The 20100-nt window shown below is 42.6% G+C and overlaps 1 protein-coding gene across 6 annotated transcripts in view; it reads right to left on the reverse strand.

Moving 5' to 3' along the window:
• The window catches only part of LOC126199369 (uncharacterized), a 329457-nt gene that overhangs the window by 207046 nt on the left and 102311 nt on the right, over positions 1-20100 (reverse strand). For all 6 annotated transcript variants that reach the window (XM_049936271.1, XM_049936270.1, XM_049936269.1 and 3 more), the window contains one exon: positions 12573-12730. In XM_049936271.1, the coding sequence (XP_049792228.1) occupies positions 12573-12683 (111 nt within the window). In that variant the 5' untranslated portion in view covers positions 12684-12730. The remainder of the gene's footprint in view (positions 1-12572; positions 12731-20100) is intronic.

The following is a 20100-nucleotide window of genomic DNA, read 5'->3' on the forward strand; positions in this document are numbered from 1 at the left end:
CAAGGCCCCGGGAGTAGACAACATTCCATTAGAACCACTGATGGCCTTGGCAGAGACAGTCCTGAAAAAACTCTACCATCTGGTGAGCAAGATGTATGAGACAGGCGAAATACCCACAGACTTCACAAGAAGAATATAATAATTCCAATCCCAAAGAAAGCAGGTGTTGACAGATGTGAAAATTACCGAACTATCAGTTTAATAAGTCACTGCTGCAAAATACTAACACGAATTCTTTACAGACGAATGGAGAAACTGGTAGAAGCCAACCTCGGGGAAGATCAGTTTGGATTCCGCAGAAATGTTGGAACACGTGAGGCAATACTGACCCTACGACTTATCTTAGAAAATAGATTAAGGAAAGGCAAACCTACGTTTCTAGCATTTGTAGACTTAGAGAAAGTGTTTGACAATGTTGACTGAAATACTCTCTTTCAAATTCTAAAGATGGCAGGGGTAAAATACAGGGAGCGAAAGGCTATTTACAATTTGTACAGAAACCAGATGGCAGTTATAAGAGTCGAGGGGCATGAAAGGGAAGCAGCGGTTGGGAAGGGAGTGAGACAGCGTTGTAGCCTGTCCCTGATGTTATTCAATTTGTATATTGAGCAAGCAGTAAATGAAACAAAAGAAAAATTCAGAGTAGGTATTATAATCCATGGAGAAGAAATAAAAATGTTGAGGTTCGCCGATGACATTGTAATTCTGTCAGAAACAGCAAAGGACTTGGAAGTGCAGTTGAACGGAATGGACAGTGTCTTGAAAGGAGGATATAAGATGAACATCAACAAAAGCAAAAAGAGGATAATGGAATGTAGTCGAATTAAGTCGGGTGATGCTGAGGGAATTAGATTAGGAAATGAGACACCTAAAGTAGTAAAGGAGTTTTGCTATTTGGGGAGCAAAATAACTGATGAAGGTCGAAGTAGAGAGGATATAAAATGTAGACTGGCAATGGCAAGGAATGTGTTTCTGAAGAAGAGAAATTTGTTAACATCGAGTATAGATTTAAGTGTCAGGAAGTCGTTTCTGAAAGTATTTGTATGGAGTGTAGCCATGTATGGAAGTGAAACATGAACGATAAATAGTTTGGACAAGAAGAGAATAGAAGCTTTTGAAATGTGGTGCTACAGAAGAATGCTGAAGATTAGATGGGTAGCTCACGTAACTAATGAGGAGGTATTGAATAGAATTGGGGAGAAGAGAAGTTTGTGGCACAACTTGACAAGAAGAAGAGACCCGTTGGTAGGACATGCTCTGAAGCATCAAGGGATCACAAATTTAGCATTGGAGGGCAGCGTGGTGGGTAAAAATCGTAGAGGGAGACCAAGAGATGAATACACTAAGCAGATTCAGAAGGATGTAGGTTGCAGTAAGTACTGGGAGATGAAGAAACTTGCACAGGATAGAGTAGCATGGAGAGCTGCATCAAACCAGTCTCAGGACTGAAGACAACAACAACAACAACAACAACAACAACGCCTTGCATACGTATCCAGTGAAGTGGGAAATTTTGCAGAAATTCGTACAATTAACCGTACGGGAAATACTATTAGTGGCACATAACAGACAAGCTCATGCGTTCCTCACTGCGCAAGACTTGCTGCGTTGTCGAACAGGTCCAGTTACCATCTGCACCGCGAAATTGTTACACACTGTTCCCAAATCTCGTGAGTATTCTCTATTCCGCTCTCGAGAACCAGTCGGGGAAGGCCCTACGGAAATTATAGCAGGCACGGTGCAGTTCTTTTAGCAAGTAGGTCCACATTGGGCATTTTTAGTAATGGAAAACACAGTCATTATTTGCATTTGTTACAAGCAGGGTAAGCAAGGGAGTACGCAAAGAATAGAATTGCAGGGGCAGGGACTGTTAATTAACGGCACACAGTGTGACATTTCAGGGGCAACTTTCCGTTTACCAGCCATGATTACTGGAGCTACAATCATGATCATAACACGCACACTGATCTATGTACCCAACCAACTGGTGCAATTCGTCACGAAAGAAAATCTCACTCTTTTGAAAAGCACATTAGACCCGACTTTGCTCGCCTCTTTGGACCTGATGCTAGCAGCTCAGAATGGACGTATAACTATAGAACATCTTTTTCAACAAGTGCATGAGTACCGTATTGAGCATAAGCAATGCTTACTAGTTATTGGATCGTCAACCTGTATTTTTATCTTTGTCGTAGGATTAGTGTACCATCGGCTCAAGAGGAAGGTAGGCCAAATGCCGCCCCTTCCAACCTTTAACCTAAGGGCCCAGACAAAATCACTGAACAGTTCTGAGGCATTGCAGCAGAACGTTAAGTAATTTTTACGAACAAAGATTAGACTGAGATAGAAGTGAATGAACACAGTGTGAATAGTGCATCAATCGTATTTTGTAGTGTTTGTGAAGTGAACTGTAGTTGTTTTGACTTTTTGGTTGAATTCGGGGACGAATTCTTTTCGTACGAGGGAGGAATTGTAGAGGATAAGGGGTTATTTTTAGGAAATATGGTGTGAAATTGTGATTTAGTGTGTTTCAGTGCGCGATGCGCCAGCCTCACGGCAGACGGCGGACGAAGGCTGGCCAGCGCATTATGCAGGTGACAGTTTTGCAATGAGCATCGGTATGTGTGTACGTGCGGGGCAGCCATCAACAGCCAGAACGCAGCATTAGCAGAATTAAATAGGTGCGGGCCGTGTGTGGCGCGGTTGCATTAGCCAACTCATCGAGAACCTCATAATAAACAAGGCGCCGCATAACCGGCGGATTCAGCAGTGGTCTGCACTATTTAAGGGCATCAGAGGTGGGCATCGGCATTCGGTTTGACCGACTGGGCGTTCGGTCGCTGTTACGTCATTGTCATCAGTGACGCTGTCCCCGAGGATCGGCCAGCGGAGGGCGATGCCCGCTGCTGCATCGGCGACTCCTGGCGTCGTCACGAGCCGCCGGCACGCTAGGCCAGGCCTCGTGCTGCTAACATCCTACCACCTGCGCAGCCACTGAGCGGGCGTGGCGTCACGTGCCCCGGACTGCACACATCAGCACGTCTCCACCACGACACGAGCAGTGGGGCTGAGCTACCAGAAAATGTATTGGGAGAACCAACAATAAAGCAATAAAGAAGAAGATTGCTAAAAACAGCCACCTTCTTCTATCCAGCCACGCCTTACAACCCCGACCATGTCACCCGCTCCGGTCATCTTACAGTGTGAATTAGCTCTGAAGTATGACGTAGTATAAAAGCTTCACAACATTTTCAGCCTCGTTTACATGCTTATTGACAACTCAACACCTCAATTATATGATGATTTGGTATCTTTATTCATTCCTTTATTTATGTAGCAAGTATATTATTACTTTTGTACTAAATAACCTACTAGTTTCTACAGAAAAATTTTTCTGTAGAATAAACATAAGGAGGTTACCAGAAGGGACACTTCTTGGCTTACTTTCAAATTTAGTTTTGCAATGTGTCTGGTATTTAATGCCATTAGGTAAGAGAGAGAATGTATTGGTAGTACCCTATTCTGGGCTAAAGCAACTTGTAATGAATAATAATGAAGGACAATTTTTCCTCAAGTATTGTAATTATAGACTTCATGAATCCCTCTGAACATTGGATTATTTTCAACATAATTTATAAGAAAAAAATATGTGCTGTCATAGTGTAACTAAAATACTTGACTCGTAAAAGAGTTCCCTACAAGATGGTAAGCATCACATACTATTCTTGTGGCACCCTTTGGCGCAATGAAAATTTCCTTCCTTAAAGATAAATAAAGTAAGGAAAATTCTAACAGAATACGAATATGGGTTAGGAATGCGAGACACGGGCACTGGAGCCAGTGACTTCAAGTGGGTGCATGAAGATGATGTCATGGACTGTGAGGGGGTGACAAGGTAGAGAAAGGGGAGACTGTTGGGTGAAGAGTATGGGTGCAGTGAGTTAGCACAGATTGAGGCATTATGGGAATGAAGAATGTGTTGCAAGGATAACCCTGTCTACATAGTTCAGAAAAGCTAGTGCTGGAGGGAATGATTTAGATGGCACAGATTGTAGCACAGCTCTTGAACTCTGGTATGTTGTGCTCAGAAGCATTTTCTGCCACTCTAAGTGGTCAGCTCTATTCTTGGCCACACTTTGGCAGAGGCCATTCATTCTAATGGTTAGCTGCTTGGTGGTCTGACATACAAAAACAGCTGTTTTGAAAAAACATGCAGCAGAACTGTTAATGTGGGACAACTAATTCGCAGGTGGCTCTGGCTCTTATGGGATAGGCTAAGTCTTTGACAGGACTAGAGTAGAACGTGCTGGGCACATGAATCGTGTAGGTCTTGCACCGGTGTCTTCCACTTTGATATGACTCCTACAGCAAGGAGTTGAGAGTGGCATAGGGATGGACATGGAAGTTGCATAGGTTGGGTGGGTGGCGGACTACCACCTTAAGAGTGGTGTGAAGGAATGATGACAGATACTCAAAGCCTTGATGAAGGACTTGGTCCAGTTGGTCCTACGAGCGTGAGGAGGATGGTGCTCCTTAGCATCTGATTCTGGGATAGGGAGGGTGGAGGATTACTGTGTGTCCATCATTGGAAAGATGGTTATTGGACCTCAGCTGTTCAGTACAGAATGTCAAATTAAACACCCTTCAGCCATCTAAATTTGCAAATTGTTATTTTATTGAGCTATTAGTTTCAGTGATATATTACGCCATCTTCAGGCCCATAACCGAGGTTGGAATCTTCCTACAAGTCAGTCATAGGGCCTGAAGACGGTGTAATATACAGCCGAAACTGGTAGTCCAATAAAATAACAATTTGGAAATTTAGATGGCTGAATGGTGTTCGATTCGACATACTGTGAAGGATTACTGTCTAGTGAGGATATGGCACAAGAAATCTGTTTGTGGACTACTTGTGACAGGGGGAGGGGTATTAGTGCCTGACTGTGAAGGCCTCTGAAACCTTCACAGACAGGCAATACCACCCTCCCCCCTCCCTACTCCCACCCCCCAGCCCGAAATCTAGTCCGCAAACAATTTCTTGTTCCTCATCCTCACGCTACCCTACACTCATGCCACCCCCCTCGCAAGATTCAGCTGCAAAGGCGACTCCCCTCATCACTCCATACCACCTTGGAATGGAGAAACTGAACCATGTATTTTGCCAGAGCTTTGACTATCTTATAATCACACCTGAATAGGAGGGACACCATAGGCACGATTCTTCCCATCTCTTCTAAAATGGTATTCCACTACCCACCAACCTACGCATTCTGGTCCATCCCTATGCTACTTCCACTTCCAAGCCCTTTCCACAGGGGTCTCATCCATGTGGAAGAAACAGATGCAAGACTGTCCCCATTCATCCATCCAGCACGTCTTACTCTAGTTGTGTTAAGGCTTATCCTATCCCATCAGGACAGGGCCACCTGTGAACTCAAGTCATGCTGTATTAACAGTTCTGCTGCATTTTTTCTCAAAACATCTTTTTATGTGTGCATGACAATCAACCAGCTACCCATTAGAATGAATGGCCACTGCCAACCTGTGGCCAAGAAAAGGGTTGACCACCTAGTGACAGAAAATGCTGCCGAGTACAGCATACTTGAATTCAACAGCTGTACTGTAATCAGTGTCATCTAGATCATTCCCTGCAGCACCAGCTTTTATGAACTATGTAGACAGGGGTTATCCTTGTAACGCATTCTTTGTTCCTAGAAACTACCTGGCCACAATTTCCACTAACCTATCTCACCCACACCCTCCACCCATCAGACTCCCCTTCCTCTGTCCTGTTGCCCCTCCCAGCCCATATCATCGTATTCATGTACCACACAATCAACCAGCTCTGCTGCTCATGTGTCGCAGTCCTCCTGCCCATATTCCTGTCTTGCACACACTTGCTGCCTCCCTCTGAGACACCAGCTATCCCTTCCCTCCCCGCCCCTCCTCCTGGGTCTTGCCCTTTTCTCCTTCCACTCATCCCATTCCAAATAACCTCACCCGTATCCATCTATTGAACTGCAGTAACAGCACGGTGTGTTCAGCCAGCACAACGTAGCGGCACAGGTGTGTGTGTGTGTGTGTGTGTGTGTGTGTGTGTGTGTGTGTGTGTGTACGAGGTGCGACAATAAAGTAATGAGACAGATTTTCTTTGCAAGATGTGGCAACCCTGCAGGCTTGTGTAGGCACAATATCTTTGACCTTGGTCTGTAAGCTGCTTCTAAGTCCAAGCGGCACATCGATGCAACTGCTCAGTCGTGAGTTGTGCTGTAATAAGTTAACACGTGTTTGTGTCTGTCGTCATGGAATTGGAACCAAACAATATTGCACAATGGTATGCCATTTCTTTTTGCATTAAATTGGGTGAAAATGCGACAACAACTTACATAAGCTTCAGAAGGCTTTTGGAGAGGTGGTTACATCAAGTGCTCAAGTTTTTCGTTGGTATAAAATGTTTAGTGAAGGCAGAACGAATGTTGAAGATGAAGACCGCAGTGGACGACCATCAACCTCAAGGACGGATGTCAACTTGGCCAGGGTGCATGAACTCGTACGCTATGGTCAAAGATTATCCGTGAAAATGATTGCAGAAGAACTGAACATCAATCGAGAAACAGTTTGTCTAATAATAACTGAGTATCTTGGTATGAGAGAGATTTGCACAAAAATGGTCCCCAAAAATCTCACACCACAACAGCGAGAAACACTGAAAAATGTGGCAGCCAATCTGTTAAAGAAAATGGAAATCAATCCAGAACTGTCGAGCCGTGTTATCACTGGTGATGAAAGTTGGTATTTTCAGTACAATCCAGAGAAAAACGCCAAAGTTCGGAATGGTGCTCAAAGGGATCACCCAGACCAAAAAAAGCTCACGTCAAAGTCAAAAGTGAAATGCATGCTTGTGTGATTCTTTGATTCCAAGGGAATTGTTCATAAAGAGTGGGTGCCTCCTGGACAAACAGTTAACCAATATTACTACAAAGAAATTTTAGAAAGACTTCGTAAAAGAGTTCTTCGTTTCAGTGCCAACATTGCTGATAATGGGATTCTGCATCAAGATAATGCACCATCCAATACTGCTCTGTCAGTACAGCAATTTTTAACATCAAAACAAATTTCAGTAATACCACAGCCACCTTATTCACCTGATATCGCTCCGTGAGACTTTTTTCTATTTTCAAGAGTCAAAATGGCAGTCAAGGGACAGCATTTTCAAACAACACAGGATGTCCAAAATGCTTCAACAAGGGTCTTGGAGGATATTAAAGAAGATAAGTTCCAGAAATGTTACCATCAATGGCAGAAGCACTGGAAAAAGTGTGTGCAATCAGAAGGGAACTACTTTGAAGGAGACAACACGAAACTTAGACTAAAACGGTAAGCAACATTTTTGTCCACGTCAGTCTCATTACTTTATTGTTGCACCTCTTATGTATGTGTGTCATCAGATCACAGAAATTAGGCAGTCGGGCTGGGCTAGCACTTGGATGAGAGACCATCTGGTCTGCCAAGTGCTGTTGGCAGGCACGATGCACTCACCCCTTGTGAGGCAAACTGAGGAGCTACATGGCAGACAAGTAGTGGCTCTGGTCTCGTAAAATGGCATACAGCTGGGAGAGTGGTGTGCTGACTGCATGCCCCTCCATATCCACATCCAGTGACACGTGTGGGCTGATGATGACACGGCGGGTAATCGGTATTGTTGGGCCTCCCTAGCCTGTTCGGTTGGAGTTTAATTAAAATGTTCAAATATGTGTGAATTCCTAAGGGACCAAAATGTTGAGGTCCCTAGTCTTACACACTACTTAAACTAACTTATGCTAACAACAACATATACATCCATGCCCGAGGGAGGACTCGAACCTCCGACGGGAGGGGACATGCAGTCCGTGACACCATGCCCCAAACCACGCGGCCACTCCGCGCAGCTGGAGTTTAATTTTATGTTGACAATTCAAAACTTTTCTTACAGTTATGTTACCACCAAACACAAACAACTCAAAAATGATTTGCACTACTCGCATACCTGCAAATACGTGTACATCTCAATTCATGGGGAGCGGCAAATAAAAAGCAGTAAGCACTGTGAAATGGAGATACACGCAGGCTGTTCAAAAATGCAAACACGACTGACCTATCTTCCTTCTGAACCCATGGGACTCCATCCAAGATACATGCATTGGTACCTGATTGCCTCCACACTCCTCTACGATGATCATCAGACATCAGACAAATTCACCACTCGTCAGTGAAGAGTTTAACCTCCGCAGTCCTCTTACCCACAATTTTTGTGCACCAGTGTGTTGGGAGTTTCTAACATTGTTTGTAACTAGTGCTTAAGTAAAACTGATTGCATGGAGATAGTTCTGTACAGTCTGGAGTAAACTAATCCCCTGCCCCCTGTTGCCTCCAAAAAGCTAACACACATTCTTTTCAGATTCTCCTCCAAGTAACTATACGAGCCTTAACTTGTAAAAAGCAATCATGGGCTGGTACAATTGACTCAGGCGACCACTAAGAGGCAGATCATTGCTTTGTGTCTCAGAATAGTTGCTGAATGTTCAGATAGTGTTGCTGTGATGTACGCCAATTTCCTACGCAACTTCCCATGCTGACAATCCTCCTTGCCCAAGTGACAATGCATGCATGGTCTACGTTTGAAATGAATCCTGTGAGGTGTGTACACAGCATATGCAAGCCACATTTCTCCGCTCATGATTATATGCTCAGCGTGTTCTACTGAGCTGCTCTGAGATGGCTTTTTGCCGAGTCAATTGGATTTAATAAGAGGATAATGTAGATAACTTTTCCTTCTGGTTATATCTTCAAAGATATCTACATCTACATGGATACTCTGCAAATCACATTTAAGTGCCTGGCACAGGGTTCATCGAACCACATTCACAATTCTCTATTATTCCAATGTCTTATAGCATGCAGGAAGAATGAACACCTATATCTTTCCGTACGAGCTCTGATTTCCCTTATTTTATCATTGTGATCGTTCCTCCCTATGTAAGTTGGTGTCAACAAAATATTTTCACATTCAGAGGAGAAAGTTGGTGATTGGAATTTCGTGAGAAGATTCTGTCGCAATGAAAAACGCCTTTCTTTTAATGATGTCCATCCCAAATCCTGTATCATTTCTGTGACACTCTCTCCCATATTTCACCATAATACAAAACATGCTGCCGTTCTTTGAACTTTTTCAATGTACTCCGTCAGTCCTATCTGGTAAGAATCCCACACTGCACAACAGTATTCTAAAAGAGGACGGACAAGTGTAGTGTAGGCAGTCTCCTTAGTAGGTCTGTTACATTTTCTAAGTGTCCTGCCAATGAAACACAGTCTTTGGTTAGCCTTCCCCACAACATTTTCTATGTGTTCCTTCCAATTTAAATTGTTTTCAATTGTAATTCCTAGGTATTTAGTTGAATTTACGGCTTTTAGATTAGATTGATTTATCGTGTAACCGAAGTTTAACGCGTTCTTTTTAGCACTCGCACTTTTCATTATTTAAGGTCAACTGCCACTTTTTGCACCATTTCAATACTGCTTCTAAATTGTTTTGCAGTTTGTTTTGATCTTCTGATGACTTTATTAGTCGATAAACGACAGAATCATCTGCAAACAACAAAGACGGCTGCTCAGATTGTCTCCCAAATCATTTATATAGATAAGGAACAGCAAAGGGCCTATAACACTACCTTGGGGAATGCCAGAAATCACTTCTGTTTTACTCGATGACTTTCTGTCAATTACAACGAACTGTGACCTCTCTGACAGGATATCACAGATCCAGTCACATAACTGAGACAATATTCCATAAGCACACAATTTCACTACGAGCCGCTTGTGTGGTACAGTGTCAAAAGCCTTCCGGAAATCCAGAAATATGGAATCGATCTAAAATCCCTTGTCAATAGCACTCAGCACATGTGAATAAAGAGCTAGTTGTGTTTCACAAGAACGATGTTTTCTAAACCCATGTTGACTGTGTGTCAATAGACTGTTTTCTTCGAGGTAATTCACTATGTTCGGGCACAATATATGTTATCCAATCCTTCTGCATATCAACGTTAATGATATGGGCCTGTAATTTAGTGGATCACTCCTACTACCTTTCTTGAATATTGGTGTGACCTGTGCAACTTTCCAGTCTTTGGGTATGGATCTTTCGTCGAGTGAACGGTTGTATACTATTCTTGAAATCGAATGGATAATTGTGTACAAATTTAATCCGGATCTAATTGGACTGAGTGACTGGCGTTGGAATTACCCATTTCTTAAGGGTTTGCTTTATCTGCACTGCACAGGTGGCTGTACATAGCAATTTTCTGTGATTCAAACAATATTGGACTAGAGGCTTCCAGACAATAAAATGCAAAATATGTAAGTCATGAAGGTGGTGCAAAATATTTTATAAGCATTTTACATGGAAACAAACAGTACCACAGTTTTCTAAATTACCTTAGTAGTGAAGCAAAGCAAGAAAATTAGGGATTTTTATGTTATAATGAGAATCACTATCGCTGTGTCAATAATAGGTTTCTATTTAGCATGCCAGAATTTCATATACTTCTGGTTTGAATTACAAACAATCCAGCTTCAGCTCTATCTTTCTTAACAGTAATTCATAAATTTAAGAGCTAAGCAAGCTCCATACATCAAAAGCTCTGAAGGAAGACTGAGTGCAATCCAAAACTAGTACTATTCTAACAGATACTGAAATCCCTATTTGCTACATATCTATTGTTATTTAGTAGTTTGTTTGCATTGAACCAGTAAGGGTTCTTGCACTAAACTGATGATTCATTTACATTTATAAGCTGTGTGTTGATGATACCCGTTTTGAAGTGAACTGCAGGTTACTAATTGATAGGCCACAAATACAAAATATGGGAATACAAGTTTCCACAAAAATGAAACTAGGAGCAGATGAAAGTAAAATAGAAATAATAATGCTAGTAAAAGAGCATAGTAATACATTAATAAGGGCCATGGAACTAATATCTAACTACTTTTGAATTATACAAATACCACCTTAATATTAGCAATACGGCTGAGAAACAAAAATGAGACACTGTGCTAAGAAACCACAATAGGTAAAAAGTATGAAAAGAAAATGGTGTGTGAGAGTTCATACATATTCAGGCCGTAAGTAGACAGTTAAGAAATGGGTAATTCCAACACCAGTCACCCAGTCCATTTAGTTCCTGATTAAATTCGAACACAATTATCCATTCCAGTGCAAGAATAGTACTGATATCCTTGAAGGAAAAGTTATCTTCATTACCCTCTTATTAAATCCAGTTGACTCAGACAAACATTTAACATTTAATAATCTTGATAATGAGTCCAAAAAATTAAATTTGCAAGAGAGAGTAGAAGTGTTTTTGTGTGTACAAATTGGGTCTTCTCAGTAATCTTTGCTCCAAAAACAGGTTATGAACTGGATGCAGAGAGAGAGAGAGAGAGAGAGAGAGAGAGAGAGAGAGAGTGTGTGTGTGTGTGTGTGTGTGTGTGAGTGTGTGTGTGAGAGGGAGAGAGAGAGAGAGAGAGAGAGAGAATTTATCATTATATGGTCTTTATAAGGTAACAATTTAACTATCAACCTTAGGGCAGAGCACTAACTTAGTTGAAAAAAATATTCGTGCATAATTCACATGAACTTATATGGGAGAAGCATTTGTAACAAACAGTATGGTCAAATAGAAATATAACTTGTCCCTTCCTAGATACAAGCAAAGTGTCTTAACCATCTATTATATATGCCAGAATAGTTGTTTAATGAAAACTGACACTAATTTAAAGACAGCCCAGTCACAGATTTAAACAACATTACGCCACACTTCCCTAATTTGTGACTACACACGAGCAGTGCAATCAACCTCCACATATCAAATGCAAACAGTAAGTGCACTTTTAAAAAATTGAAACTAATTTTTCATTTAAATTCAAAACAATTATCAAAGTTCAAGAGTTATCTGGAAAGCAACTCACTACTGCACAGAAATGTATGTGTCATATTTTCTAATCTCTTCTGAACAACAGGTTGCAAAGATACAGCAATCAGTGGATCGGTTGCATACAGCAGTCAGTTTAGTTGTCAACTACTTCTGTAAGACTGTCCTCGTACCATTTTTGGTTTTGAGTGTCATTCTCCACTAATTAAATGTATGGATCAACAAAGTTTTACACATCCCACTGAAAGTTAAGGAAAACTGTAACACTGAAGTCATATTTTCACAAGAGGATTTTGTTATGCACTAATTAAAATCCAGCCAATAGGGCAAAGCAGTTATTTCTTACACGACTGAAATTTTCAATTTATTCTTAGCCAGAACCAACAAACATATTTTGCTAAGAATGTGCAAATCCTCAGTTAGTCTTAATCAAGACATTTTAGAATAATGTGGAAATATCACAAAAAATACTATTCTCAATAAGAACATAGCAAAAATTAATACAAGTTGTTTATTTGCTAAACAATTTGACTGCAAGCAAAATATTGGCATGGTTACACAATTACAGAGAATAGAAACTAATGTTTCAATCACAGATATACTTACTACACCAGGTATGGCTGTATGTAAACTCATAAGAGGTGGGGGCATTCCCTGTTGTGGAGGTCCCATTTTGAATTTGCTAGGCCTCCCAACCTGATGTGGTAACTGTTCCATTCCTTGGACGTGGAGCTGTATTAGCTCCTCAATCTTCTGTATAGCCACTGCAAATTTAAAATATCAAATTCAGTATGTATATTAATATTTACAATGGCATAGTCGAAATAAGTCTCATAGAATGAAATGATTACACACGTAAGTGCCTGTGGTGTGACAGAGACTGACAGCCCCAACTGGTAATATTATAAAATATTCTTTTCTTTCCTCCACAAACATAACTCCTTGAAAAGGCAAATGCCGGGACGGTTCCTTTGAAAGGAATACATTACATCTTTCTGCCACCTGAGATTGGGCTCTGTCTCTAAACACCTTGTTACTGACAGGAAGTTAAACCTTAATCTTCCTTCCTTCCTTCCACAAGCAGAATCATCTACATAACACTCTGTCTGTCTCTAGTTTGGCCATAGAAGAATGTGAATTACAATCCGTCAAGCAATTTAAAAGAACATAAAATTAAATACTATTTTTACCATTTAATTACCATAAGTTTGTGAATAACAAGAGAATGAATAATGCACTGGGGTCAGCTGTCACCAATGACCAAATATCAGCGATTGGCATAAAATTGAAATTGGATCCTTCTATCCACCATCAGATTCACCTCTTGAAGTAGTCTAAAACTTTAGAGAAAATCTCAGTTCGCTTGTATATAGGTTACCCAATCATGCTGTAATCATTGGTACACACTTTACTCACCCAACAATCAATTACGAAAATTACAGTTTTGTTAGTGGCAGGCATGACAAGACACCCTGTGAAACATTACTAAATGCCTTCTCTGAAAACTACTTAGAACAAATATTTCTCAACCCCATTCACGATTAAAATACATTAGATCCTACAGTAACAAACAGACCTGACCTCTTTGATGACTTCCACATCGAAACTGGTACCAGTGACCACAAGGTATTACCCAAGAATAAAAGGCCAACTAAAACAAGCAGAAAGATATATATGTACAACAAACTAGATAAAAAAGCAGCAGTGTCATATCTCACACTTGAAACTTTCAGTACAGGACACGAGCACGTAGGGAAACTATGGATCAAGTTTATAAGAATAGTTGACTGTGCACTGGATAGATATGAACCAAGTAGAATAGTTCATAACGGGAGGGACCCTTCGTGGTTTACTATCACTATAAAGGAACTTCCAAAGAGACAGAGACAACTGCATAACAGGTGTAAAACACAAGCATAGGGCTATAGACAGAGAGATGCTAAATTGAACAAGTTTGGCTGTCAACAGAGCAATGCATGAAGCTTTCAATGATTGACTACAATAGCGGACTATTGTTAAATGATCTTTCATAAAACCCGAAGAAATTCTGGTCATATGTAAAGGCTAATAGTTGCACCAAAGGTACCATCCAGCCACTCGTAGACGAGACAGGAACTGAAATTGAGAGTAGCAAAGCAAAAGCAGAAATGCTTAACCCCATTTCCAAACTTTCTTTTACAAAGAAAAACCCAGGAGAGTAGTTACTCCAATTTAATCCTTGTACCTTTGAAAAGATAGGTGTAGTAAGTGTTAGCATCAGTGCCATTGAGAAACAGATGAAGGACCATGGACATGTTTGTGCGCATGACAGCAAGGTCTTTAGCACCCGCGCAAAAACAGATCGAGACGAGTGTTAGTAAAATACACAAAGCAGGAAGATAAAACAGCATGTAAAACACAGGTAACAAAAGTTCGAAAACCATGTGTGTACGCACCCAGAACCATGGAATGAAGTACTGCATCAGTAGCAAAACATTAACAACACAGGAAGAAAGTGGTATAAGGAGCTAAAACAATATAGCAGATGGACGTGGCTGGCTGACCACAAGAATAAAAAAAGGAGAAGCCAGCCACTCTGCAACACACTAAAACTTCCAGCTTAAAAGTTTAGGCCAGAGTCCAAACACATCACAAAACTTTAAAACCTCAGTCACACTCATCTCATCATCAGCTAAAATAGAGGGCAGATCCCCACCAATATTTGCTTCCGCCCTTGCATCACGATAATATGCACTCTGTTAAAATATAGCAGATAGAGACATGCATGCCACAAGCATCACAAAACAGGGGATCCTCTTGCCACAGTAAAAAGCTATATGTGAGAGGGCAGTGCCCAATTCCAACACGCATGACGGTCACCTCATTCTGCCTGAGCAACTGACAGGAGGAATGCCATGGCCGGGAAGTTGACTTTACCAACCCCAGCTTATTGGCTGTCACCGCCAGCCATTCCTCATCCCACAACTGCATGCACTTCCTGTGTAGTGCAGAAAAGACAGCCTGCAAGGGAATAGGACACTGTGCCACATCCTGACCTCTGCAGGTCTCCATGGCAGCCCAATCGGGCTGTTCATTTCGCCATATACTTACATGACCTGGCACTCAGCAGAGTAACACCTGCTTACCCAGCCACTGGAGCAAGTACAGTTGGTCATATATCAGCTGGGTACAGGTTCTGTAGTGAATGTAAGGCACTAAGGGAATCGGAGCAAATGAGAAACCGTTTGCCCTGAATACAATGCATCTGGTCCTGTGCCTTCAGGATTGCGTAGAGCTCCGCTGAGAAAATGGTAGACTCGTCAGGAAGGAGAATCCTGGTGACATGGTCGGGGAACACAACAGAGCAGCCAAGGGAGTTACCTTGTTTGGAGCCATCACTGTACACTACTGTGAAAGCATGATGCATATCTAAAATGTTAAAAAACAGAGATTGAAATGTAAAATCTGATCTTTCTTAAAATTTGTCAAGTCTAAAATAAGTCTGGGCCTCTCGAGAAGACAAGGTGGAAATCGACTCCCACCACGAAGTAAAACATGAAGACCAGCCACAACCATCTCTAGAAGGCAATCCTGTGCACGAATCCGAAAGGGCCTCATTGACTGCTGCCTTGGTAGGCAAGTGTGCATGGTATGGACAGTGTTTTATAAGCCTGGCGCACTGTAAGTAGCTGTCGCACAATGTGAAGTGGCGGTTCACTAGCCTCTGCACAGAGACGTGCTATCGGGCTTGTTCTGAATGTCCCAGTGTCCAACCGAATCCCTTCATGGTGCACCATGTACAAAATCTTTAAATAAGAGGGTCTCGCAGACCCATACACCTGCACCAATAATCGAGCCGAGATTACACAAATGCCCTGTAAAAGTGGAGCATACAATCCTGTCTACTCCCCATGTACTGTTGCTAAGACATTTCGAAATACTTAAAAGTAAGGACAGTGTCCCTCATCCCCAACTCAGGAAAGTTTAAAATGGAACAAGAATAGTTAAAAAGAACACACACACACTTCTAGTTGGAAAATTTAAAACCACTCTTCGCACCCATTCATCCAAAGGTCAAGGAGTTAGTTGCAACTGACGTGTAGTCATTGTGAGGCTTGAAGAAGAGCAAAACACAGAGAAGTCATCCACAAACAAAGAACACTGGACAGGATTTTTCACTATAGACAAAATGCTATTAAAACTCTACCTTGAGGGACACCACTCTCCTGCTCAAAGTTATCATACGGGACATCACCAACTCGATATCTAAAATATCGTGGTGAGAGGAAGGACTCAATAAAATTGGGAAGACAACCATGAAAACCCCATTTGTGAAGCTGCTCCAGGGTAAAATGCTGCCAAGTAGTATCAACGGCCTTCTTGATGTCAAAAAATATACCTAGAAGGTGATGTCAGCATAGGAAAGTCTGTTGTCTGTTGGAGCCGCCTCCAGGAGGGCAAGGTTATCAAAGGTGGAGCGATACCTCCTGAACCAACACCGAAAGTGACTAAGGAGGTGTCTGAATTCTAAGACCCAGACAAGGTGGCAGTTGACCATCTGCTCCAAGGTCTTTCCCACGTAGCCAGTGAGGGCAACACTGAAGTAACTACTTGGGCATATATGGTCTCTCCCAGGTTTTAAAAGAAGAATTAAAATTGCCTCTCGCCACGAGTCAGAAAATTGACCTGATTCCCAAATGACATTAAAAAGTGCGAGAAGGATTTCTTTATATTGCCTTGTGAGGTGCCACAGCATACTGCATGGTTCCTGTCATGACCTGGGGATGTGTCACGAGCCGCTGACAATGCAGAATCCAGCTCCCACATGGAAAACGGGCAGTTGTAATCTTCATCAGTCAAAACTACACCTCTCAGCAACCGCTCTTTGGCGCTGGAAACCTAAATCCTGACTGGCTGTTGCAGTAACTGTGGCAAAGTACACAGCCATAGTCTGGCCAATGTCTCGCGGGTTGGTTTGAAGAGTGCCGTTCTGCATTACAGCACCCAGGGGGCACTTGCTTCCTCTCCCAGAAATTCTCCTGATGGTCTTAACAACGGAACTTTTGGTGGAACGATTAATGGTGTTCAGGAACTGTTACTACGGTCTCTTCTTGCTCACTTGAATAATTTGACAGCACTTCGCCATCGCAACCCGAAAGGCTGCAAGATTCTCTGCAGTTGGCTGACACTTGATCCTAAGCAGAGCCGCACGCATGGTCCTGATTGCAGAGTGGCATTCAGCACACCACCAAGGGAAAGGTTGCCTCTTCTGTTGTCCCATGGACTGTGGAATGGATGCCGCAGCGGCGTGATGGATCATTTTGGTAACACGATCCACCCATGCCTCGACACACACACAATGTTTGAGCTGAGCCAACTGGCTATAAAGTGTCCAGTTGGCTCTACCGAGCACCCATCGCAGCATTTTTCTTTCACGTTCCACCCCCATCTGGCAGGTGAAACCAGATCGGGAAGGAATCACTTCCATGCAAGTCATCGACCACTTCCCATTGAGCAGTGTGAGCAAGAGCTGTAGAGCAAAGCAAGAGATCAATGTCAGTTGCTGTGCAGAGTGAGTGCTCTGTCCTGCATTTAGCAAGTATGCACATGATGGCACGAGAAGCCTCTCAATTGCTCTACCCCTGGGGCTGGTAGTTGCTGAGCACTAAGCACATTGTGTACATTAAAATCAACACTGAGGATGAAGGGGCACAGGAGCTGCATAATAAGGTCAGTGATGACCTCTTCATCAAGTGCATCGTGTGGGGGCAAGTAAAGGGAACATACTGTTAACGGATGACGCACGTGCAGACACAGCAAGTGCTTGTAAAGTCATCGTAAGTGAGAGCGGCGAGGAGTGGTAGTCAGAACTCACGAAATTACCTATGCCTCCTCTAGCTCTCTCTCCACTCAGATCATCCTTTTTGTAGAGTACATAGCCTCACAGCTCAGGGGTGTACGACTGATGAAAATGAGTCTCTTTGAGACACAGACACAGTGGTCCTCCACATGCATCCTGAACCCTTGTAAGTTCCACTGGAGGATGGGAGCCATTTCATCAATGTAGTTTTAATTTACCCCTATCACTACACCATGGAGGTGCAGTACTTGTAGAGTGAGGGGGAGTGGAGGGGGTTCCTGGATCCAAAGCATCTAATTCCATTATGTCCTCCTCAACAGCCAGATGTGAAAGATTAATGTCTCATGACGCTTGGGACAGCTTTTGACTCAAACGTTGTGAACCTTTCCCTGCATCCTGTCCTTTCGAGGATGAGGGGGAACAGGAGTGTTGATAGGCACTCTGCTTGTCATGTGCCTTCTTGACACTCACTACAGAACCGTTGCTCGTCTTTTCTGTGGCGGTTGCTCGGATTGCTTTATCCTTACTCGTTTTGCCTTGGCAGGAACACATGCAAGTACAGGTGCTGGAGGTGGATGGTTGTGCACTGGACGATGTCTGCATCGAGGCGTCAACCTTAGGAACGAGTTTCTGCACCATGGAAGCATAAGAAGTGATAAATAGGGGAGGTTTCGTTGCCTTATATTCCTTTTTGGCTTCAGTATGGGGGATCCACTTGGTAACTTTTAGTTATGAATTTTTCATTCCTCTGCAAAAACGGGGCAGTCTCAGCTCCAGACTGGGTGGCTCCCAGTGCAGTTAACACAGATTGTTGGACATGGACAGTCAATCCCAGCTTCTTGGGCTGACTTTCCACATTTTGCACGTCGCTTCACCCCCACAACTCAGTGTTGTGTGACCAAAATGCTGGCATTTGTAGCTCTGCATAGGGGTAGGTACATAAGGCCTAACCCTAAGTTGGAGAAAACCTGCCATGATGTAGTCAGGCTAGGTTGGTGAATTAAAGGTCACAAAGAAGTTGGCGGTCTTCTCAATTTCTCCATTATTCCTATGAATCCTTTGCTCTACGTCCACTGTCTCCTGTAATGTCCATTCCTGTTTAAGTTGGCTATGTCGATATCCATAATATCACGGCATGTGACCACACCCTTGCTAGAATTCAGGGAATTATGCAGTTCAACAGTTACATCATAGTCATCAAATTTTTCCAGTCTTCATAAGTAGTTCCATCAGCTTTACCCTGTTAGTCTTGACCAGTAGGGAACCATTCCTCAGCCACTTAATAGACTTCAGGCTTTCAGCAAGTCCTTCCAAGCCTTTATGGATATAGAAGGGGGACACATTTTCGGACACTTTTTCAAACGTCCCCTCCTTCCTGTTACTGACCAAAGATGCATTTTGATTTATGACTCCGTGAGCCCTGTTACTACAATTCAACTGATGCAAATTACCAGGAGGGCTAGCCTCCCTAAATTGTTTAGAGGATTGGGTGTGAATACTCCTAGGTGGTACACCCTTCCCACTGGGAGGAGATGATGATTTCAAGGGTTCCATATGGGTCCCATGAGCAGCTAGCGAAACAAGGATCCACTCAGACAGAGCCCCACATGCCTGAGTAAGACTTATACAACCGAGTTGCAGCAGGTTCGCCATCGGTTGCCCGCTAATGACTGTTCCACCTCAACAGCGATGCATCTCATCAACGGGCAGCACATGTTGAGACAGAGATATTTTTATAGAGGTTTTTACCATCCTCGTGATCCAGGCGGTCAAGCCAAAATCACCGTTCCCTGCGACATAGAATGCTCCACTGCCCCGCCATACAGTGGTTGTTGAAGCACACCCAGAGCTTATGGTACGAGTCCCTAGCTCAGGAACCCTGGGGTTGCCAAGCCTGTACTCAGCAAATGAATGCTGAGCCCCTGAGGGTGAAACTGATGGAATCCCTATCATATTCTACACTGAATTGGTGGCTGAGTTAGTCCCTTTGTTATCTGTGATCTATCTATCTTCGAACATTTGAATAAAAAAACTGTCACATCCACTTACAAGAAGGGTAGTAGAGGTGATCCGCAAACTACCGTCCAATATCCTTGACGTCAATTTGTTGTAGGGTCTTAGAACATGTTCTGAGTTCAAACATAATGAGGCATCTCAAACAAAATGATCTCCCCTATGCCAACCAGAATGGATTCTGAACACATCTATCATGTGAAAGCCTACCTGTATTTTTCTCATATGACATACTGAAAGCTTTGGATCTAGGCAGTCAGGTAAAAGCAGTATTTCTTGATT

Source organism: Schistocerca nitens, chromosome 8 (assembly GCF_023898315.1).
Source record: "Schistocerca nitens isolate TAMUIC-IGC-003100 chromosome 8, iqSchNite1.1, whole genome shotgun sequence".
Taxonomy (NCBI): domain Eukaryota; kingdom Metazoa; phylum Arthropoda; class Insecta; order Orthoptera; family Acrididae; genus Schistocerca; species Schistocerca nitens.